At 45.1% G+C, this 24,314-nt stretch overlaps 1 protein-coding gene across 4 annotated transcripts in view; it reads right to left on the bottom strand.

Moving 5' to 3' along the window:
• Positions 1 to 8,813: 8,813 nt before the first annotated feature.
• LOC139406064 (DNA-binding protein SATB2-like) overlaps positions 8,814 to 24,314 on the bottom strand; it is a 55,898-nt gene continuing 40,397 nt past the window's right edge. The window contains exons 9-13 of one of the 4 annotated variants that reach the window (XM_071148526.1): positions 22,952 to 23,164; positions 21,784 to 21,921; positions 20,174 to 20,326; positions 18,256 to 18,450; positions 8,814 to 9,497 (exon numbers count right to left, since the gene is read on the bottom strand). In XM_071148526.1, coding sequence (XP_071004627.1) covers positions 8,823 to 9,497; positions 18,256 to 18,450; positions 20,174 to 20,326; positions 21,784 to 21,921; positions 22,952 to 23,164 — 1,374 coding nt within the window. In that variant the 3' untranslated portion in view covers positions 8,814 to 8,822. The remainder of the gene's footprint in view (positions 9,498 to 18,255; positions 18,451 to 20,173; positions 20,327 to 21,783; positions 21,922 to 22,951; positions 23,165 to 24,314) is intronic. The other 3 variants (XM_071148527.1, XM_071148528.1, XM_071148529.1) reach the window with 3 other exon arrangements.

The raw sequence follows: 24,314 nt of genomic DNA, 5'->3' as shown, positions 1-24,314 counted from the left end.
CTTCTTTTCATTGGATGCATTTTATTTAAACAACGACAGCAATTTGAAAAATCAAATATCAACCGAACAAACAAAAGAAAACATAAGAGCCTTAACATTAATGCACATATGTTAAACGTTCTAACTTTCACTTAGTGATGACTGGTATGATTAAACAGGAAATGCAAAAAGTACCAGACAGAAATCCTGATTCACATTGTTGGCAATGATGAAGTTGATGAAGGAAAAGAATGATAGCTGCAGAACTGATCATTTGAATGAGAACTATTAGTGACCCGTCTGAATGCATTTCAGAAAGGTTAAGTAGAACATTGTGCTTAGTCAAAAGGTACAGCAAGAAAACAAAACTCAAATCAATGCCCTTTCCCCATCCCACACAAAACAACAATAACAACAACAACAGCGATCTGAATTCTGTAAAGTTGTGGCGATGTCAAAGCTGACTGAATCAAACTGCAACACAATGGAAGATCCATCACAGCATGCTATCAGGAAGTGGGTCTATTCATGAGTGTGAATGTACTGTATGTGCAGTAAGTGATTGTGTGTTTGTCTTTTCCTGATTGAGTGTTCTGATGGCAGCATCACACAGAGAACAAGTGTCCCTCTAGCCCTGCCTGCCCAGCCATAGAGGATGGGCGTCAGTATCAGGCCCAATTACACAGCGTGAGTTGTTATTGTCCTCTGTCAGGAGGAGGACAGTAAGAGAGAGAAAAAGAACGAGAAGAAGAAAGAGAGATTGGAACATGACCTTGACCGTTCAGCTCATCAGGAACATTGGGCTTCTATTGTTAGTCAAGCGTCTCTCTGATGACTATATGACGGAGCTGGAGAAGGAGAGAGGGAGTGGAATACACACGTACACATGCACTCACACAATGTGTTTGCCCACCCCCTGTGGCAGGTTAAACACAAGACTCTGGCTACCCCCCCTCCTCTCTCATCAGAGCCGGGACTCATTAGTGTAACGTTGTGTGTGTGTTCGCGTGTCTGCTTGTCTGAGTCCGTGTGTATGTGTGTGTGTGTCTGCGTGCGTGCGTGTGTATGGCAGGCCTGCCAGTAATGACAGGGGTGGGGCAGTAGCTTTGACTGACAGGTATAAGTATGGTGTGGTTGGGTATAGCCCACTGAGTAATCACAATAACCCTGCAGGTGATCTACTTTACTTTACTCACTCACACAAAGACCACCTGGGTCTGGGATAGCTGCTAATAGCTCCTGATTGAAGCTCCAATCAAACAGCACAGATCCAAATGTTCTCACTGGTTTACGGGACAAAATGGGACTGAAAGACACAAATGGGCGAGAGGTCTAACAAAACCTGAGGGTGTGTGGAAGAGCTGGGCAAGTAACGCACTGGCAACATGTACATAGACTGCAGTGGCGGTCGGGGCCGTTTAAGAGCAGGGAGGACAATTTTCTTTAGGAGCATGGTCTTATATCTATTACAGCATATTGGATGACTGTCATTCATATTCCCTTCAGCCAGTTCAATGTAAAATCAATAGGTTTAGGCTGCTACATGATACTCAAAGTTTACAATGTTGGTGCACACATGTCGAGAGAAAGATTTGCGGTGACAGACAGTGACACATTGACACATTCAATACCCCCTTGCACACTCTTGTCTGTATCTAACTGATCTATGGTGCAATCATTAGTCCAACAATTGCAAACGATAGTTTCTTTTGAACAAATTCAGGTATGTTTATCCGCGCTTCATTCCGTTTGCTTCTGTTTCCGAAATGTTTTTCAACAGAATCGGCGGAATGAATACACCCCTGATCACACGTAAACACAGTGCACTTTCATAACAGCCACGTTGTATTCCTTCTCGCATCTACGCTCTTTCCTCCTCTCAGTTAGGGTGCAGGCCAGGCAGCAGGCTGTTAGCCAGCATGCCAGATTAGTGGAGTCTGCACAGTCATTTCAGCTATCCCAGTGAGGCTGTCTGTGCCTGTGCCTCGATCTAGGTTGGGCAAAACGAAACATGGCAGTGTTCACCTTAGCAATCTCACTGGAATAAAGACCTTCATTCCTGTCATTATTGAAAGACATTGTGATATCTCACATCTCAAAATAGGGATACTTAATGTTAGATCCCTCACTTCCAAGGCAGTCATAGTCAATGAATTAATCATTGATCATAACGTTGATGTGATTGACCTGACTGAAAAATGGCTCAAGCCTGATGAATTTACTGTGTTGAATTAGGCCTGTCCTCCTGCTTACACTAGTGACCATATCCCCCGCGCATCCCGCAAAGACGTAGGTGTTGATGAAGTGTATATAAATTTTAAAAATACCATGTTTTTATCTTTTGAGCTTCTAGTCATGAAATCTATGCAGCTCAATCACTACTCAATCACTTTTTATAGCTACTGTTACAGGCCTCCTGGGCCGTATACAGCGTTCCTCACTGAGTTCAGACTTGTAGTCATGGCAGATAATATTCAACAACAAAAATTAATGGAAAAGTCCACAGACCCACTCCAAAAGGCTTTCAGAGCCATCATCAACTCAGTGGGTTTTGTCCAACATGTCTCCGGACCTACACTACTGTTCAAATGTTTTGGGTCACTTAGAAATGTCCTTGTTTTTTAAAGAAAATCACAGTTTTTGTCCATTAAAATAACATCAAATTGAAATACAGTGTAGACATAGTTAATGTTGTAAATGACTATTTGCAATTCTGTTAGCATAGTTGAAAACTGTTGTCTTGATTAAAGAAGCAATAAAACTGGCATTCTTTAGACTAGTTGAATATCTGGAGCATCAGCATTTGTGGGTTCGATTACAGGCTCAAAATGGCCAGAAACAAAAAAACAAAAAATCTAGTCAGTCTATTCTTGTTCTGAGAAATGAATGCTATTCCATGCGAGAAATTGCCAAGAAACTGAAGATCTCATACAATGCTGTGTACTACTCCATTCACAGAACAGCAGAAACTGGCTAACCAGAATAGAAAGAGGAGTGGGAGGCCCAGGTGCACAAATGAGAAAGAGGACAAGTATAATATTGTCTAGTTTAAGAAACAGACGCCTCACAAGTCCTCAACTGGCAGCTTCATTAAATAGTACCCGCAAAACTCCAGTCTCAACATCAACAGTGAAGAGGTGATTCCGGGATGCTGTCCTTGTAGGAAGAGATGCAAAGAAAAAGCCATATCTCAGACTGGCCAATAAAAAGAAAAGATTAAGATGGGCAAAAGAACACAGACACTGGACAGAGGAACTCTGCTTAGAAGGCCAGCATCCTGGAGTCGCTTCTTCACTGTTGACGTTGAGACTGGTATTTTGCGGGTACTGGTGTTTTGCGTATACTGGTGATGTCATTGGGAAACACAATGTCAACTTTCACTTTTACAGCCCCAAAATTGCCTGTGTTTCAGTCCTAAGTAGGTAGATGGAGGCGATTTTTTAAAACTTTTAAACAGAGATGATAATTCTAGGTCCCAAGAAACAAAGAGATGTACTTTTGGATTTGACTATTGATCTTGATGGTTGTACAGTTGTCTCAAATAAAACTGTGAAGGACCTCTGCGTTAATCTGGACCTTGATCTCTCTTTTGATGAAACTATCAAGAATTTTTCCATCTTCGTAACATTACAAAAATCTGAACCTTTTTGTCCAAAAATTCTGCAGATAAGCTAATCCATGCTTTTGTCAATTCTAAATCAGACTACTTCAATGCTCTACTCTCCAGCTACCCAGATAAGCACCAAATAAACTTCAGTTAGTGTTAAACACGGCTGCAAGAATCTTGACTAGAATCAAAAAAACGTTAGCATATTACTCCGGTACAAGCCTCTCTACACTGGCTTCCTGTTAAGGCTAAGGCTGATTTAAGTGCTAACCTACTAAGCATTACATGGACTTGCTCCTACCTATCTCTCCGATTTGGTCCTGCTGTACATACCTTACGCAGGCCTCCTTATTGTCCCTAGAATTTCTAAACAAACAGCTGGAGGCAAGGCTTTCTCCTATAGAGCTATTTTTTTATGGAATGGTCTCCCTATCCATGTGAGAGTTGCAGACTCAGTCTCAACCTTTAAGTTATTACTAAAGGTTAATCTCTTCAGTAGGTCCTATAATTGAGTCACGTGGGCTGAGACACTGGCTTACTAGTGTTCGTTCCTCTAATTCTCTCTCCCTCTCCTCCCAGAGGACCGTGCCTCAGGACTACTTGGCCTGATGACTCCTGGCTGACCACAGACCACCTGGTCGTGCTGCTAGTCCAGTTTCAACTGTTCTGCCTGCTGCTATGACCTGTTCACCGGACATGCTACCTTGTCCCGGACTTGCTGTTTTTTGACTCTCCCTCTCTCGCTACCACACCTGCTGTCTCGACCTCTGAATGCTCAGCTATGAAAAGCCAACTGACATTTACTCCTGAGATACTGACCTGTTGCACCGTCTACAACCACCGTGATTGTTATTTGACCCTGCTGGTCATCTATGAACATTTGAACATCTTGAAGAACAATCTGGCCTTGATGGCCATGTACTCTTATAATCTCCACCCGGCACAGCCAGAAGAGGACTGGCCACCACTCATAGCCTGGTTCCTCTCTAGGTTTCTTCCTTGGCTCCTGCCTTTCTAGGGAGTTGTTTTATAGCTTCTACATCTGCATTGCTTGCTGTTTGGGGTTTTAGGCTGGGTTTCTGTTTAAGCACTTTGTGAAATCTGCTGATGTAAAAAGGGCTTTATGAATACATTTGATTTGATTTGACCATTTTGCTTCGCTTGTGAACTTCAAAACACAACACATCAGCTGTCTGTGACCAGGTGAAAAACCCTTTCTAAGCCAAACTATATCATAACCGCTAACAGCTACACACAGTCTACATCGTTGTCATCATATTAGCTAAACCAATGTCTTAGTCAACATAACTAATAGAACTAATGCATTAGTAATGCCGCTACAATCATGCAGTACAGTACAGTACAGCACAGCACAGCACAGTACAGTCAGTACAGTCAGTAAGCAGTTTAGCAGTTACACTGGTGGTGGCAATACATTTCTAAAACCAAAAGCTTACCTTGACCTTGAGTTCCAGTGTTGGATAGTCATAGCCAGCTAGCGAACCTACTGTAGCATCCCTCTGTTTGAGCCGGGTGCTTGAGTATTTGAAAGTGAAAAAAATGACAAAATGTATTTTGCTCCCTCTTTCTCTCTCTCCTCCTTCAAAACTGTTCAACTATTGTCTTTCTCTCTCTTCGAGTCAACTACTCACCACATTTTGCTGTAGCTTATGCTTTTAGTACTATATTTATTCTCTGATCCTTTGATTGGGTGGACAACATGTCAGTTCATGCTATAAGAGCTCTGATAGGTTGGAGGACGTAGTCCAGAAGTTGTCAAAATTACTGTGTAAGTCTATGGAAGGGGGTGAGAGCCATGAGCCTCCTAGTTTTTGTATTGAAGTCGATGTACCCAGAGGAGGACTGACGCTAACTGTCCTCTGGCTACACCATAGTGCTACCCTACAGAGTGCTGTGAGGCTACTGTAGGCCTTCATTCCAAAACAGTGTGTTTTAATAAATTATTTGGTGATATGAATATATTTAGTATAGTTATATCTAAAAAGGATAACTTTTTAAATGTTTCACTATTCTTATTTTTATTAAATTCACTGAGGATGGTTCTCCCCTTCCTCCTCTGAGGAGCCTCCACTGATAGGATTGGGTATTCAGTGACACTAAACTAAATATGAATGCTTATATTCCATATTTCTCATTCCTAATGAACATGGCCCTGGTCCGAGGCTGGTCTGTGTGACTGGTGTCTGGGGAGCAGTCAGTCACTCAGGGCTGAGTGTGCAGGGCCACTGAGCCATAGTAGCCCCTCATGGGACAGGGAGAGAGCTGCACTGAGTCTGAGAGCACAGCCAACCAGCTAGCTACCCAGCCAGCCAGTCAGCCAGCAGCGTTTCCATGTGAATTACTGTCACTGCAATGCCTCTTATTAGAAACCTCAGCCATGAGGGTTTAGGGAGGCCTCTAATTGATTGGCTTGGAGAAATGCAGGGCTAGCCACAGTTGCTCTGTGAGTGTGTTTGTGTGTGTGGGGGGGGGTGAGTGTGTATGTGTGTGTGTGGTGTGTGTGTGTGCGTGTGTGGGGGGAGGTGTGTGTGTGTGTGTGTGTGCGTGTGTGCGCGCGTGTGTGTTGGAGGTGTAAGAGTGTGTGTGTGTGTGTGTGTGCGTGTGTGTGTGTGTGTGAGTGTTGGAGGTCTAAGAGTGTGTGTGTGTGTGTGTGCGCGCGTGTGTGTGCACGCGCGCGCGTGTGTGTGTGTGTGTGCGCGCGCGTGTGTGTGTGTGTGTGTGTGTGTGTGTGTTTGAGTTGAGTATGAAGTTGAGTTTGAAGCGCTCCACATGACTGGGAAGGGATTGCTGTTGTTAACCACTATCTGGATGTGACTGTGTCTATGGGGTGGCTCTCACTGTATGACATGACATTGGATATGCAGACACATGATTTAACGCTGAAAATTAAAGATTGACAGAATCATAGAGATAAAACACAATGTATTGATGATTGATAAGAGTACAAGGCATGTCATCTTAGTAGCAGCTGCCTAGACAGCCAGATACCTCATGGTTCCTCTGTAACTTTGACTGTGTCCCACATGGCACCCTATTCTCCATATAGTGCACTACGTTTTTCCAGGGTCTGGTCAAAAGTAGTGCACTTCATGTACATTGGGAATAGGGTGCCTTTTGGGATGCATACTTTGACACAAGTACCCACATTCAGATATGGGTTTAACAAACAAGCCTGCCATGTTTTACAATAGCTCAAAGAAGTTAGATTGTCACCATCTGCAGCAAAAGCACAGTTTATTCGTTGTTTCGTTTCATTTTTGGATTTGACTCCCGTTTCTGCCCAAGTCTTTCTTTCTTTGGAAAAATTCATCGAAGTTTTTACATAACAGGACACTTTCTTCTTTTGGCAGTGTGTGTTTCTCATGTCTCAAAAACGTCTTTCGTTACCAAAACAACCACAGTGCTCGGAAAGCCAATATTAAAGCCATGAAAATAGAACCAAAAATAAACAGCGATGACAGCAATAACAACCGTAATAACAACAATAATAACAATAATGATAATAATAATCATGGATAAAGATAGCAATAAATAGGGTGGAGGAGTTAAGTGCGGGTAGGTGTGGTGGAACGGCACACTGTAGGCACCAATTATAGAGAGAGAGAAAGAGGGAAGGGACGAGGGATGGGGAACGAGAGAGGAAGGGTGAAGTGGTGGGCTACCGCACATAAAGTGACTGATTGTTTGGTTGCTGAATCTCCGTTCTGTTGTGTCCCTCCCTGTTTCTCTCCACATAGGTCGAGGGAGGGTAGGCAGGGGTACAGTCCAGAGTAACTGTAGCCTTGAGTGTCCTTTCACACCGCTGGGTCTTCATGTCCTCACAAGGCTGTCCTCTGTCTCTCTTATGTCCGCATAAACCACGATAGGTTTACCTACTAGTGTCCTTGTAAACCACAGTATCCACAAAGGAGTAAAGAGGGGGAGACTGGGCTGAGGCATGACTGGAGGAGATAGGGAGAGACTGTGGTGGACATACAACCGTTGTTAGTGTGGGATAAGTGCTGGAGAGATTAGAATAATCCATATTTGATGTAGGGAGTTAGGTAGGGTGTGGTTGCTCCATTGAGGGATGGCGACAGGAGTGGTTTGGTTGGGAGTGGCGATTCCAACTTTAAAAAGACCATAAAGCTCAATTGTGGACTTTGACAAACCATATTTGTTTATCATTGGTGAATTCTCCCATACCACTGTTCTTATCTCCACCCAAAACCCACCTGCCATGCAGCCACCCACCCACACAACCTGCCACCACTGTCAAAGACCAAAGACTAGAGGAGTCCTGTCATGGAGGGGTGGAGAGGGGGAGGAGGTGATGGAAAGCCACAGCCGCCCTAAAAACTCCTTAGCCAGATAGTGATGAGCTGTACATCTGGAGTCTGCATATGGAACCAAAGGACCATGGGATAGTAGAGGTCTGAGCAGGCCCCCAGTATTCAGTCTATGAGTGTCAGTTAGGGGCCTGACCCAAGACCCAACATCGAAATAAGGACAAGTGTTCTCTATGTGGGTGTGGTTGAAACATTAGAGAGAGCAGTCATTGGACAGAGCAGATGAGAGCCCACCCTCTTGGGTGAAGCTGAGTTTTGGAATTGGCTCAATTCAAAAGTGGTGTTGATGTGGCAAGTTCCTGTTGTGGCCAGGGGTGGGATGTGTGTGTATGTTTGTTTTTCTCTCTGTCTAGTGGCTCAACATTACTGAACAGGCTATTCTAACTGTAACACATGACAGCTGTTTCATGGCATTTCCCTGCTTCATGTTGCTGAGGTAACATATTGTATTTTCACTTAAATCACTCTTTGATGAAGCCTCCGTTGGACCCCATATGTCTGCATTTCTGTGTATGTATATATATGTGTGTGTGTGTGCGTGTGCGTGTGCGTGTGTGTGTGTGTGTGTGTGTGTGTGTGTGTGTGTGTGTGTGTGCATGTATCAGTGTGTCATTGTCTCATCGATGCCCTTCTTCCCCTCTACCAGTCTTTAGTTCCTGTTCTCTTCCTGTCTGTCTGTCTGTCTGTCTGTCTGTCTGTCTGTTCTTCTGTCTGTCTGTCTGTCTGTCTGTCTGTCTGTCTGTCTGTCTGTCTGTCTGTCTGTCTGTCTGCCTGCCTGCCTGCCTGCCTGCCTGCCTGCCTGCCTGCCTGCCTGCCTGCCTGTCTGTCTGTCTGTCTGTCTGTCTGGGTCTCGCTCTCTTTCTGCATCTCCTCTGGTCTCTGGGTCTCTATCTCTGGAAGTCAGCCTGCTCTCTGGGGCTGGATGAGGAGCTACCAGGGGGCAGGGAGCTGGCTCGGCCCCCACTCAGACCATGAGAATGCCCCTTGTCCTTGCCCTCCTCCATGGCCCCCATGCTGGTCCCTGAAGGCTGGGCTGGTGCCAGGGCAGGGGCTGACCCTGCTGGGTTGCTTCCCCTTCTTTCCCTCTCTGTAGTGGGGTACATCTCCTCATGACCGTCTTCGCTGGACTCAGGGTCCTCTGAGCTGGAGAGGAGCTCCTCGTCTCTGTATTCGCTGACATCCACACCACCGCCCCCCTCCCCCAGCTCCTTCAGCCGGCCGTGATGCTTGACGTGGTAGCGCTGGTTCTGGAAAAACTTGATGATGGTGTGCTTGGGCAGGTCCAGCTGGGCTGACAGAGTGTGGATGGCCTCTTGGTCCGGGTAAAGACCCACGTCCTGGATGAAGCTCTGCAGGATGCCCAGGGCCTCTAGAGAGATCTTAGTGCGCGACCGAGGCTTCTTAATGACCACGCCACCACCGACTCCTGAACTGACTCTTTCAACATTCGGGGACTCTTCATCGTTACGCTGGAGGGGCATGGGGTCCTCGCGCATCGGGGAGTGGTCCTTCAGGGGTTGTGGGGGTTGTCTGTGCAGTGCCTGGTGAGAAAGCAGGTACAGCTGATTAGTGGGGCTCAGTGACCCCCCATCAAAGCTACGCACCACTCAACAGTATAGGCATTCTACAGTGGTCAGAGGTCAACAAAAAGTTCAACAAGGTTAACAAGTTCAACAACAGCAATGCCCATTGCCTGAGCTAAGTTCAACAGCGATATGCATTAGCTGAACCCAGGTTAAAGCCAAACATAGCTTCATAGCTCAAATACCATCACAGAGAGACTAACTACTATAGCACCTGTGTCGTAGACCTTTGACCTCTGACCTGGATGCAAGATTTGCTCGTGGTAAAACTCCAACCACCTGCTCTGCCAGCTCTACCACCATGACGGTTTAACCAGACAGAGCCAGAGGATAAACAGCTGAGGGGGAGAAGGACATGTGTCTCGCCTCCTGTCTGGTTGGTGTTACGCAAACACACACTGATCATTAACAACACTGGGGGAGAAGGGGGCACTAGAGGAAGTGGGTCATTAAAGAATAGGTGGTAGACTGGGGGAAGAAGAAGAGTGCGGGGTGGAGGGGAGAGAAGAAGGGCAGAAGGAAGGAGCAGTGAGGAGGACAGAGAGAAGAAAGCAAAGGGAGAGAAGTAAGAACGAGAGGGCAAAGAGTCGGGCAACGAGAGGGCAAAGAGTCGGGCAACGAGAGGGCAAAGAGTCGGGCAACGAGAGGGCAAAGAGTCTGGCAACGAGAGGGCAAAGAGTCGGGCAAAGGAGAGATCAAGGAGTTTGAGTGTTAGTGGGACAGACTCAAGATAAGTAAAGGTGAGAAGTGATCAAAGCCAGACCTAGGGAGTCAGGGGAGTCAGTGAGGTACTAGTGTTGTTGTCCTGTTGTCTTGTTTGGTGCATGAGGAGTGTCAGAGAGCCAGCTAGCTATCACAGAGCTCTGTGGCGCGTTGCTATCCCGCTGTCACACTGGCTTTATGACCAGGGTGGGGCACCACGGCCCCAGGCCCCCGCCCAGCCACTGTGCCTCTGCTCTGGAATGCTAAGCTATAAATCTGTGGTGCATTAAAATTAAAGGACCCACAAAGATAATAGTCATTCGCTTTTCTCTCTCCCTCTTCAATAATAACAGGGTATTACTTAAATAATATTGAGGGCAGGCCAGACCATCAAATTGCTCCGATTTCACTTGTGGGGGCTGTTTGAGGGTTGCGATTTACAGGAAGAGTGTAGGTTGGGTGTTTTTTTCCGCTTTCTGACGTTTATTATCTTTTTTTATGTCTGTGTGAAACAAATAGCAGCCACACAAAGTGAGGGAATGAGAAGGACTGGTGACAGCGGTGGAAAGAGGGAAAAGACAGGATGAAAATAGCACTCCCCTTTGACCTAATGTGGACCACACACTCCTCACAACCACACACACACACACACACGTACGCACACTACCCCCCCCTTAACTTCCCTTTATCACAACCAGGAACAAACAGACACTCACAAATACACACACACTCATATAGACTCAGACCCCAGATAGTCATTTCTCTACTCCTTTCACAGATGGCGACTCTTGGATGGATCCACACACACAGAGGCCTGGTCGCTGGGCTGGGCTCCGTGGCAGCGTGAGAGAGCCGAGCCAAACGCAGAAACACAGTGGGCTGACTGGTTGTTCCTTAATCCAGTGCGGTCTCTCTCTCTCTCTCTCTCTCTCTCTCTCTCTCTCTCTCTCTCTCTCTCTCTCTCTCTCTCTAATGCAGAGGGACACTAATGAAGAGAGTCAGTGCCAAGCAAACATGACTCCAACTCCAAATCAACCTCAATCCTGCTAAAGCCATGAAACCCTCCTCTCTGTTTGACCCCATGCCCTCTGTCCCCTCTACCCATCACCCCTCAACCATTTCACCCCTCTAAATTGAGCCTCTACCCCTCCAATCCTTCCATTTCTCCATCCTTCTGTACCCTCTACCCATCCAACTGAGCCTCCACTCCTCCATCTCTCCATCCCTCCTTACCGCCCCTCCATCCACAAAGTACTGTAGACTGAGGATGGAAGTTGTTCTTCTCGTGGCATAATTCAATATTCATCCAAACTGTTCTCCCTTTTTTTTTCAATTGCGACCAGGGAACATCAGAGTTCATTGCATTAAAGAAAAAGTTTCCTTTTAAACGCAAATCAAGGCGAATTACAGAGATGCAGAACTATGAAAGAATTATACTACATGAAATATTCAGCTAAAGCCTTAATGAGGCCCGGTTCTCTTGGGGCTACAGGCAGACCAGTGGTGGGGAGTGTATGTGTGTGTGTTTTGCTGTATGAGTCTGTGTGTGTGTTGGGGCTGCCTGGGACAGTATGTTGCCACCGGAGACACCATTAACACACAGATAAATATGTAATGACGGAAAATACAGTTTTCTGTTGGTTTTCTGCATGACTTCATCTTTCCTGTTAATCGGTGTGTGTTTTTTCTTCCTTCTCTCTCCTGTGTCACCAGGCCTGGGGAGTGAATGAGTCACTCTGTGTGTGTGTGTGTGTGTGTGTGTGTGTGTGTGTGTGTGTGTGTGTGTGTGTGTGTGTGTGTGTGTGTGTGTGTGTGTGTGTGTGACTGAGCCTGTCTTTGTTGCATAGGTGTGTGGCTTGAATACTGAGTTGTTTACAGTGCTTATACCGTAACTGAGATCATGTGAAAGTACTATATATCTGTCTGTTTCTAAGTGTTTCTGTCTCTATGTGTGTGTGAGGGTGGGCTGGCATATGACCTTTTTGCGTGTTCAAGTGTGTGTGTGGCAATCATTCCACTTATCAGTAATTAAACCATTAAGTTGGCTGTGGTTTACTGAGCTAAGAGCTGAACTCAGCTGCTCAAACTGACAATTAGCCCATCAGAGCAACCAATAGGTTTATAAAAGTGTTTGCACGTGTAGCCTACGAATGAAACGACATAAAGAGAGGGGCAGCAGAGAGAACAGTCTGTGTCTGTGTCTGTCTGTAGAAAGAAGGGAGCTTGTTGCCAGCTCCCTTGTTGCCAGCTTTCTAGTCCAGCGCTCTTGTGGTCTCAATCCACGGTGCAGTCAGCACAGGGGTCCAGGCCACAGTACCCACTGCCCACACGCACGCAGCAGAATTACATTTAGCAATCACAATAGAGGAATTATTCATAAGGGCTGGGCCTGCCAAATTAGCAGAGGGATGCACTTACTGCTCAACACATGGAGGCATAAACAGAGCAGCAGATACTGTACTGCTGGAGAGGAGAGCCAGATAGCCAGCCCAGCATCATCAGGGCAGGGTCAGTCATGGAGAAATGTGATGCTGTCCCCACGGGTGTGAGAGGGGCTGAGTAGGTAGGGGAGCACAGGACACACACAGACGCACGCACACACAATACACACACGATTCCACCTGTGGATCTAATGGACACGCAGTCACACGTGGTGATATCCCACAGCCTCACATACAGTACTTGTCACATGATACTGTAGATATACAAAAAGCGCAGTCGTTGATTCATAATTCATTATGAGTCGTTTTGTTTCGGTCAGTGGTTGTGTGGGGTCGGCGGGTTGGCCGATTGTTCACATAAAACCATACAAAAGCACTTCCAACAGCACATACAGTATAGAATAAAGCACTTCCAACAGCACATACAGTATTGCATAAAGCACTTCCAACAGCACATACAGTATAGCATAAAGCACTTCCAACAGCACATACAGTATAGCATAAAGCACCTCCAACAGCACATACAGTATAGCATAAAGCACTTCCAACAGCACATACAGTATAGCATAAAGCACTTCCAACAGCACATACAGTATAGCATAAAGCACTTCCAACAGCACATACAGTATAGCATAAAGCACTTCCAACAGCACATACAGTATAGCATAAAGCACTTCCAACAGCACATACAGTATAGCGTAAAGCACTTCCAACAGCACATACAGTATAGCATAAAGCACCTCCAACAGCACATACAGCATAGCATAAAGCACTTCCAACAGCACATACAGTATAGAATAAAGCACTTCCAACAGCACATACAGTATAGCATAAAGCACTTCCAACAGCACATACAGCATAGCATAAAGCACTTCCAACAGCACATACAGTATAGCATAAAGCACCTCCAACAGCACATACAGTATAGCATAAAGCACTTCCAACAGCACATACAGTATAGCATAAAGCACCTCCAACAGCACATACAGTATAGCATAAAGCACTTCCAACAGCACATACAGTATAGCATAAAGCACTTCCAACAGCACATACAGTATAGCATAAAGCACCTCCAACAGCACATACAGTATAGCGTTAAGCACTTCCAACAGCTAATACAGTATAGCGTAAAGCACTTCCAACAGCACATACAGTATAGCATAAAGCACTTCTAACAGCACATACAGTATAGCATAAAGCACCTCCAACAGCACATACAGTATAGCATAAAGCACCCCCAACAGCAGATACAGTATAGCATAAAGCACTTCCAACAGCACATACAGTATAGCATAAAGCACTTCCAACAGCACATACAGTATAGCGTAAAGCACTTCCAACAGCACATACAGTATAGCATAAAGCACTTCTAACACTTTTGTTGGAGCTAGGAACACAAGCATTTCACTTCACTTGCAATAACATCGCTAAATATGTGTATGAGACCAACATTGAATTGATCTGATTTGATTTGATTTAACAGCACATACAGTTGTGTGTCTAGTGTACAGTATATGTGTGAGAGGGACTGAGTTGAGTAGCAGCTGGAACACATGTGTGGTCTGGCTGTGGTGACTTGCATGGTGGCGTGTGTGTGTGTGTGTGTCTGCCTGTGTGTGTATGTGGCGGGTAGATGTGCTGCATGGAGTTTGATCTGGGTTTAGGGAGGGGCTTTCCTCTCCTGACTGTGTCAACTTGGACAACAAAAACAGGAGAGGGACACACATGCACCGAAACAAATACAGTCTGACAGACTTTCGTCCTCCTTGGCTTACCCATAAATTGTCCCACCCTCTCCAAGATCATCCTTCCTTATCATGTATCACTCTCTTTCTTCGATCTATCACTTCATTATACTTCCTCTCCTCCTGGTGTGGCCCATCTCAGTCCCTCCTTCCTTCTCTGTCCTCTCTAATATGAACAACTTGTGGAGTATATTTTGTCTCCTCTGGTCTGGTCTGGTCCGTGTGTTTGAGGAGCTATCTGAGGAATATGTTAATGGTGGCACAGTGGTAACAACCACTTCCTTTCTATGATGAGCCGTTAACAAAGATAGTGGATGAATGAAGATAGTTCACTCCGGCAGTTTAGCTTTGAAAAAAAATGGTCAGTTCTACTTAACTTGGTGTGTCTCCCATAGACACCAATGCAACAGCAGCTGTGTCTGGTCTGCTTAGTTCAGTGTTTCCCAACTCCGTTTCTCGTGTGCCCCAACAGCACACATTGCTTTTGTAGCCTCGGACAAAAACACATGATTCATCCGCATGGGGACAGACAGGGTGGGGACAGACAGCCCATCTCATTATGGAGCGCAGTAGACCTATCATCTCATGGTAAATGTTTTTCTTGTGACAGGTAGGCCTACATTTGCTGCAGCATAGTCTATGCTACACTAATATAAAGACTGACTGTCTAATTTACCCATCTCCATCTGGCCTTCGGGGGTCACCTTATTTTCTTATTGAAAACATTATTTTATTTTATTGCAGCTGCAGAGTTTTAAAACAGCCTATGACTCAAATATCGTTGCTTTAAATAAGTCCATGCGTGTGCACTCTCTCGCAGTCTCTCTCTCTCTCTATCAATTCCATTGAAATTGCATCCAAAATACTGTAGATAATCCTGTTCTAGACTGATATATGGCCCTATATATAGATGTCCTAGCATACAGGCAATACAGTCAATGCAGTATTAGCCTTATATTTATCTAATTCATGATGGGTTATGCATAATAAGCTTCTAACTTATAGCCACGGTCTCTTGCACAATACGCACAAACCTGTGCTCTGCTGGCCTCTCTCCTTGAAAAACACTACTTAGCTCTTGGAGTCCCAGGCAGGAAAAGTTAGACTAGAATGGCTTGCTGGATTTCTTGGAGCTCTCGTTTGCCAAATGTTAAATACAGCAGCCAATAGAACACAGGTAGTTTGAAAGAAGGGCGAACGCATGATGGTGGCAGGCTATAGCAGTTATTTATTCAGACCCATAACCATTCATTCTTCATGAAGCAAAGTGAAAGCCTACTGCATCTAATTCTAGTCCTATTTTATTCAAGATGTCATTAGAATGATGAAGATAAGGACAACAAAACTTGTTTCATTTTACTGGAATAAAGCAACAAGGACGTAGGTTAATAACATGAGGGGAAATATTATGAAAGGTATATATGCATCAGCCTACTAATACTAATTTATCATGGTCTGAATGATGTGTGTAATTCCAGTCCATATAATACAGAATAATACAGTACAGTAATACAGTTCACACTGAAAAAGATTAGCCTACTGGAGCTAGTTTCATTTATTTAACCAAGAGAGCATATAGCTGGCTACATATTTGGGCTTTTATGTTTTTCTATTGTGCGTAATGTGCAGTAGCCTATATTACACAGTACCAGTCAAAAGTTTGGACACACCTACTCATTCAAGGGTTTTTCTTTATTTTTACTACTAGAATAATAGTGGCCATCCAAACTATGAAATAACACATATAGAATCATGTAGTAACCAAAAAAAGTTTCAAAACAAAACAAAATAAAGTCTAGATTCTTCAAAGTAGCCACCCTTTGCCTTGAGGACAGCTTTGCACACTCTTGGCATTCTTTCAACCAGCTTTACCTGGAATACTTTTCCAACAGTCTTGAAGGAGTTCCCACATGTGCTGAGCACTTGTTGGCTGCTTTTCCTTCACTCTGCGGTCCAACTCACCCCGAACCATCTCAATTGGGTTGAGGTCGGGTGATTGTGGAGGCCAGGTCATCTGATGCAGCACTCCATCACTCTCCTTCTTGGTCTAGCCCTTACACAGCCTGGAGGTGTGTGGGTCATTGTCCTGTTGAATGATAATCCCACTAAGCGCAAACCGGATGGGATGGCATATTGCTGCAGAATGCTGTGGTAGCCATGTTGGTTAAGTGTGCCTTGAATTCTAAATAAATCACAGACAGTGTCACCAGCAAAACACCCCACCACCATCACACCTCCTCCATGCTTCACGGTGGGAACCACACATTCGGAGATCATCCGTTCACCTACTCTGTGTCTCACAAAGACACGGCGGTTGGAACCAAAAATTGCACATTTGACACAGTCTGACTCATTAGACCAAAGGACAGATTTCCACTGGTCTAATGTCCATTGCTCACATGTTTCTTGGCCCAAGCAAGTCTCTTCTTATTATTGGTGTCCTTTAGTAGTGGTTTCTTTGCAGCAATTTGACCATGAAGGCCTGATTCACGCAGTCTCCTCTGAACAGTTGATGTTGAGATGTGTCTGTTACTTGAACTCTGTGAAGCATTTATTTGGGCTGCAGTTTCTGAGGCTGGTAACTCCAATGAACTTATCCCCTGTAGCAGAGGTAACTCTGGGTCTTTCCTGTGGCGGTCCTCATGAGAGCCAGTTTCATCATAGCGCTTGATGGTTTAGTCGCCATAACTGACTAAACTGACATGTCTTAAAGTAACGGACTGTCATTTCTCTTTGCTTATTTGAGCTGTTCTTGCCATAATATGGACTTGGTCTTAACAAATAGGGCTATCTTCTGTATACTACCCCTACGTTGTCACAGCACAACTGATTTGCTTAAATGCATTAAGAAGGAAAGAAAGGCACACCTGTTTAATGAAATGCATTCATGAAGCTGGTTGAGAGAATGCCAAGAGTGTGCAAAGCTATCATCAAGGCAAGGGTGGCTACTTTGAAGAATCTCAAATCTCAAATATATTTTGATTTGGTTGCTATATGATTCCATATGTGTTATTTCATATGTTTGATGTCTTCACTATTATTCTACAATGTAGAAAATAGAGAAGAAAAAAAATAGAGAAAAACCTTGAATGAGTTGGTTTGTCCAAACTTTTGACTGTTACTGTAGGTCTATTTCTATGCTTTGAAAGGCTTTTGAATGACACTTCCGGTTTTGGCGGGAAATATCGGGTTGCCCGGGAGAAAAGTGATGTATTCTGGGGATGGAACATTTATAAAATATCGGGAAAATATTCAACCGTAGTGTGCGCACGCATGACTTCAGTTTTAATGAATAATTGCATGTGTATCCTCAGTGTATTTGGTGCAATAATGACCCTGGCTGGAGAAAGTCAATTTAATCAGCAGAGCTTGACTTCTGTACATCTGTGTAGGATGCTACATGCTTACATGTGTGTGTGTGTGTGTGTGTGTGTGTGTGTGTGTGTGTGTGTGTGTGTGTGTGTGTGTGTGTGTGTGTGTGTGTGTGTGTGTGTGTGAAAAGGTTGTAGGGGGCCAGTCCCGAAGACTCATTCAATATGTGAGAAGGTTGATATCAAACTAAAGGAGAGTGATATCCTTGCCATTATCCATTCAAGTCTGCAATGACCATCCCTCGATCCAGCATAGCAGTACGTTTTTTTTATTTGTATAATATTTGATTATAGCAGCAATGATATTACAGACATATCAGACAACATCAAATAATGATGGATACCAAAAACATCAGACACCTAAGGAGCCATGTTACCCTCGAGCATACGGAGCCCATGTCCATGCGCGCGGACCATACCACTAAGGTTAGGACTCAGGTTAGGGAAATCTGATGCTACATCAGCTGGTCTCTCTCACCTGTGGTTCTTGGGGCAGGTGTAGTACAGTATGCAGCCTCTCACTGTGGTGGTGCCTGGACTCCTCTTCATACACCAGGTCTCTGTCTGTCTGGAGCAGGGTCAGGAACCTCCGGATGGTACACAGATTCTCCCACAGAGTACGGTTCTCTGGGCTAGGGTTCTCCTTCCACCGCAGCAACTCACACAGCCAGCCCTAAGAGGGGTAGATGGGAGCAGAGACAGGAGAAGGGAGGGAGGAAGGGAGGGGAGAAAGAGATGGGGAGTGGGGGGGAGATTTGATTATCTATGCTAGACTAGGCCAGTCTTTTACACCAGCTGTTGTGTGCATCCAGCCTCCACCAGCATGCAGTGTTAATAACCTGATCAGTTCTCATCCTCCCTCTCATCCCCCATCCCCCTCTCCCTCAGCATCCTCCCTCTCATCCCCCATCCCCCTCTCCCTCAGCATCCCTCTCTCCTCTCCTCTCTGGGCCAGCTGCAGCAGATGGGTGCAGTGAGCCATGACCCCCAGCCCAACTCTGCCCAGCCACCCCCGGACCCCTGAACCTGGGAGACACAGCTTGATCAATACACACACACACACACACGCGCGCGCACACACACACACGCACACAGGTAATATTCTCTCACAAACACGCACGCAAACAGTGTCCTCACTGTAGATATCCATTCCCACAACACCATGTCTTCATGTGCTCTAAACAGTTTGTGTGTTTGTTGAAGGAGTCTGTGTGGGGGGGGTATCATATGTCTGAATCAGTTCTTCCCCAGGTTGGTATTTGGCTTATCTGTCTGGTATTGTTTATCTACTACTGTGGAGACACACTGACTGTCTGATATAACAGCCTGGGGAAGAGGGTTATCAACCCTGCTCCATCCGCCACCCACATCGCGAGGAATGGAGAAACTGCCCCTAAGCACTGACAGGGGCCACATATGTTTGCATTCCCTTAATGATTAAGGTTAGGATTGGGAGTTGGGCACAATAGGTTAGGATTGGGAGTTGGGTACAATAGGTTAGGATTGGGAGTTGGGTACAATAGGTTAGGATTGGGAGTTGGGCACAATAGGTTAGGATTGGGAGTTGGGTACAATAGATTAGGATTGGGAGTTGGGTACAATAGATTAGGATTGGGAGTTGGGTACAATAGATTAGGATTGGGAGTTGGGTACAATAGGTTAGGATTGGGAGTTGGGTACAATAGGTTAGGTTTGGGAGTTGGGCACAATAGGTTAGGTTTGGGAGTTGGGCACAATAGATTAGGATTGGGAGTTGGGCACAATAGGTTAGGATTGGGAGTTGGGTACAATAGATTAGGATTGGGAGTTGGGCACAATAGGTTAGGATTGGGAGTTGGGCACAATAGGTTAGGATTGGGAGTTGGGCACAATAGTGTAGGATTGGGAGTTGGGCACAATAGATTAGGATTGGGAGTTGGGCACAATAGGTTAGGATTGGGAGTTGGGTACAATAGATTAGGATTGGGAGTTGGGCACAATAGATTAGGATAGGGAGTTGGGCACAATAGATTAGGATTGGGAGTTGGGCACAATAGGTTAGGATTGGGAGTTGGGTACAATAGATTAGGATTGGGAGTTGGGCACAATAGATTAGGATTGGGAGTTGGGCACAATAGATTAGGATTGGGAGTTGGGCACAATAGATTAGGATTGGGAGTTGGGTACAATAGATTAGGATTGGGAGTTGGGCACAATAGGTTAGGATTGGGAGTTGGGTACAATAGGTTAGGATTGGGAGTTGGGCACAATAGGTTAGGATTGGGAGTTGGGTACAATAGATTAGGATTGGGAGTTGGGTACAATAGGTTAGGATTGGGAGTTGGGCACAATAGGTTAGGAAAGCTGTAGCAGGATAGGGACAATGTCATGGGTCATGGGTGAAACAGGCATCTCACCTGGCTCTTGTTGGCAGCCACCTTGGCGAACAGCGCCTGAGACACCTTCGCCCTCTTCATCTCCTGCTGGATCTCATCATAGATACCTGACGTGATGTTGACCAGAGACTCCAGCTTCAGGGGCAGGTCTGGGTTGAGGCATGGCGGCTTGGGCTGAGGGAGGATAGGTAGGAGGGACCAGGGAGAGGCGGTCCATAGAGAAAGAACCAGTTATTAAACCAGGAAGTTGTACCAGAGTTTGCCTGAATGGGTAACACTGCCAACTCTAGTTCACATGTTGTCCCTGCGCCAACGACCAAAGTTTAGGTTTCAAGTAAGAATGACAGGTAATCAGTTGACGATCAGTCAAAGTTTTTTCTTCTTTTAAACAAACATTAGACTCATAGACGTACATGTTCCGACATGGAGAATGTTTACAGATTAAAAGTCATTAAGCCATTCTCTCTCCTCTTCTTTGTAGTTTCTGTTTGAATGACTCTGTATTGAATCTCAGTATGTTTTCTTATAAGACTTTGAGGTTATCTTTGCAGGACCAGACTAGTAATCTGGCATTCCCAAGCGTAAACGATGGCAAGATAAATTTATACAGACATAATAATGATAGTACACAAATTCGTCCCAGAATGAGTGTTTGCCCTTTGCATCAGAGAGAGATTGTTATCTGTGATGTTCCTAAAAGGCCATGTGGGGTTAGGAAGCACATCCAAATGAATTGTCCCTTTGCTATAGCTTGTTCCTATGACAACAGGCTGTATCTTTATTGTAAACAAGACATTTTCTTGGACTTTGGGACTATTTCATTTGTTCCACATTACCATGCAAACTAAATCAAGTATTTAGCAAGTATTTGACATACTGTACACAAACATTTCAGCCATGTCTGATCAAAAGGAATTCTGTGTGTGAGGTACATTCTGTGAACAAGCCAAAAAGGGATTGTTGATGAATACATGGCTCACAAAGGCTCAAGTAGTACTGTATTGCGAGACATAAAAGTATTGTAGATGGGTGAACTGAGACATAAAAGTATTGTAGATGGGTGAACTGAGACATAAAAGTATTGTAGATGAGTGAACTGAGACATAAAAGTATTGTAGATGAATGAACTGAGACATAAAAGTATTGTAGATGGGTGAACTGAGACATAAAAGTATTGTAGATGGGTGAACTGAGACATAAAAGTATTGTAGATGGGTGAACTGAGACATAAAAGTATTGTAGATGAATGAACTGAGACATAAAAATATTGTAGATGGGTGAACTGAGACATAAAAGTATTGTAGATGAGTGAACTGAGACATAAAAGTATTGTAGATGGGTGAACTGAGACATAAAAGTATTGTAGATGGGTGAACTGAGACATAAAAGTATTGTAGATAAATGAACTGAGACATAAAAATATTGTAGATGGGTGAACTGAGACATAAAAGTATTGTAGATGGGTGAACTGAGACATAAAAGTATTGTAGATGGGTGAACTGAGACATAAAAGTATTGTAGATGGGTGAACTGAGACATAAAAGTATTGTAGATGAATGAACTGAGACATAAAAGTATTGTAGATGGGTGAACTGAGACATAAAAGTATTGTAGATGGGTGAACTGCTCACCGAGTTGGAGATTTTAGTCTTATTCTTCCAGATAGAAGCCCAGGCGTCAGGAGTGAGCTGTTCGTCCAGACCTCTCTCCCACACCTTCTGCATGAGGTGGCATGGGACATGGTTAGTGATGGTCGGTCTAAATACGTCCTGTCAAACATTTCCATTGTTACCATCTCGTCATCGAACATCACACGCACAAAACATAGAGACACAATCAATGAGATGTATTTATGTGCCTTTTCTCAACAGTTACATATGGTTAGATCGGTGTCTTTAGTACTATCCCCTTTCCCAGTCTATTGTTTAACCCTGACTTGGTAGATCCCCTAGAGTGGAAGACTAATCTTTTTTTTTAATAATGTTACTTAAAGAAATAATGTAGCCTCTTTTTCTCCCCAATTTCGTGGTATCCAATTGGTAGTTACAGTCTTGTCTCATCGCTGCAACTCCCGTACGGACTTGGGAGAGGCGAAGGTCGAGAGCCGTGCGTCCTCCGAAACACAACCCAACCAAGCCGCACTGCTTCTTGACATAATGCCCATTTAACCCGGAAGCCAGCCGCACCAATGTGTCGGAGGAAACACTGTACACCTGGCGACCGTGTCACCGTGCACTGCGCCCGGCTCGCCACAGGAGTCACTAGTCACTATCATCCCCTAACCTGGACGACGCTGGGCCAATTGTGCGCCGCCCCATGGGTCTCCCGGTTGCGGCCGGCTGTGACAGAGCCTGGACTCGAACCCAGAATCTCTAGTGGCACAGCTGGCACTGAGATGCAGAGCCTTAGACCACTGAGATGCAGAACCTTAGACCACTAAGATGCAGAACCTTAGACCACTGAGATGCAGAACCTTAGACCACTGAGATGCAGAACCTTAGACCACTGAGATACAGAGCCTTCGACCACTGAGATGCAGAACCTTAGACCACTGAGATGCAGAACCTTAGACCACTGAGATGCAGAACCTTAGACCACTGAGATGCAGAACCACAGACACCAACCAAACCAACCGCCAGACAGAAACTAAAATATACAGACAATATAAACCATCAACAAGGCACAAAGACAGACAAGACACACCACAATCAACCAGACACACACAGGCCCTGCTGTAGAGGAGCTTGGTGGAGAATGTCTATGGTAGTTTTGGAGGGCAGTGGGTGGTGGGCGGGGTACCTGTGAGAGGCGGGGGCCCCCGGGGCTGGAGCTAGGGGTAGGGGGCAGGCCGACAGGGGGGTTCATGCTGCGCTCACGCTCCTCCTGGTAAATACGGTCTCTCTCCCCCTCAGGGAGGTTGAGGAAGTTCTGCATGGCTTTGAGGTTGACCAGCAGGGACTGAGAGGCAGAGCGAGGGTCCTCCTCCTTCCGCAGGATCTCCGACAGCAGGCCCTGGTGCACACACACACACACATGCACACACGCCGCAAACGTATACATTTAGAATGAGTGGTTGCACACACACGCACTGTACGCACTCGCTCGTACAACCATGTGCATGCATGCACGCACAACACACACATGCACACTTCACCTGCCCTAAACCCTTCATGTGAGCTCCATATTGGCTCTAATGGGGCGTGACTGTGTGTGAATGCAGCAGGTGTGTGTACTGCTGGGAGGGCGGAGAAAGAGACTGAACTGGAGCGGGGAAACACAGCAAGCTGTGGCATCAGCTTACCTCACTCATAACTCTCATTAAATTGAAACTGGCTGAATCCCCAGAGGAGAAATCAAATCATAGAAATATTACTGCTGACTTATCTCAAAGTCATCCCAATATTCCAAATCGTTTTGTAAATGGGACATCAGCATTGACATTACGTTATTCTATCCTCTCATCCTGTCTTCAGTCCTTTACCCCTGCCCTGCACTGCACTATGTGTGGCTACATACTTGGTGGGTTTCCTGCCCTGTATTCTGTTGAAGGCCATCCATGTATGGTTACCTGTGTTCTGTTACCTATGTCACCTGTGTTCTATGATTACCTGTGTTCTGTTACCTATGTCACCTGTGTTCTATGGTTACCTGTGTTCTGTTACCCATGTCACCTGTGTTCTATGGTTACCGGTGTTCTGTTACCTATGTCACCTGTGTTCTATGTTTACATGTGTTCTGTTACCTATGTCACCTGTGTTCTATGGTTACCGGTGTTCTGTTACCTATGTCACCTGTGTTCTATGTTTACATGTGTTCTGTGGTTACCTGTCTTCTGTTACCCATGTCACCTGTGTTTTATGGTTACCTGTGTTCTGTTACCTATGTCACCTGTGTTCTATGGTTACCGGTGTTCTGTTACCCATGTCACCTGTGTTCTATGGTTACCGGTGTTCTGTTACCTACTGTATGTCACCTGTGTTTTATGGTTACCTGTGTTCTGTTACCCATGTCACCTGTGTTCTATGGTTACCGGTGTTCTGTTACCTACTGTATGTCACCTGTGTTTTATGGTTACCTGTGTTCTGTTACCCATGTCACCTGTGTTCTATGGTTACCTGTGTTCTGTTACCCATGTCACCTGTGTTTTATGGTTACCTGTGTT

Source organism: Oncorhynchus clarkii, chromosome 3 (genome assembly GCF_045791955.1).
Source record: "Oncorhynchus clarkii lewisi isolate Uvic-CL-2024 chromosome 3, UVic_Ocla_1.0, whole genome shotgun sequence".
NCBI classification, from domain to species: domain Eukaryota; kingdom Metazoa; phylum Chordata; class Actinopteri; order Salmoniformes; family Salmonidae; genus Oncorhynchus; species Oncorhynchus clarkii.
The sequence above is the reverse complement of the archived record's forward strand: the minus strand, read 5'-3'. Positions and strand labels throughout refer to the sequence as shown.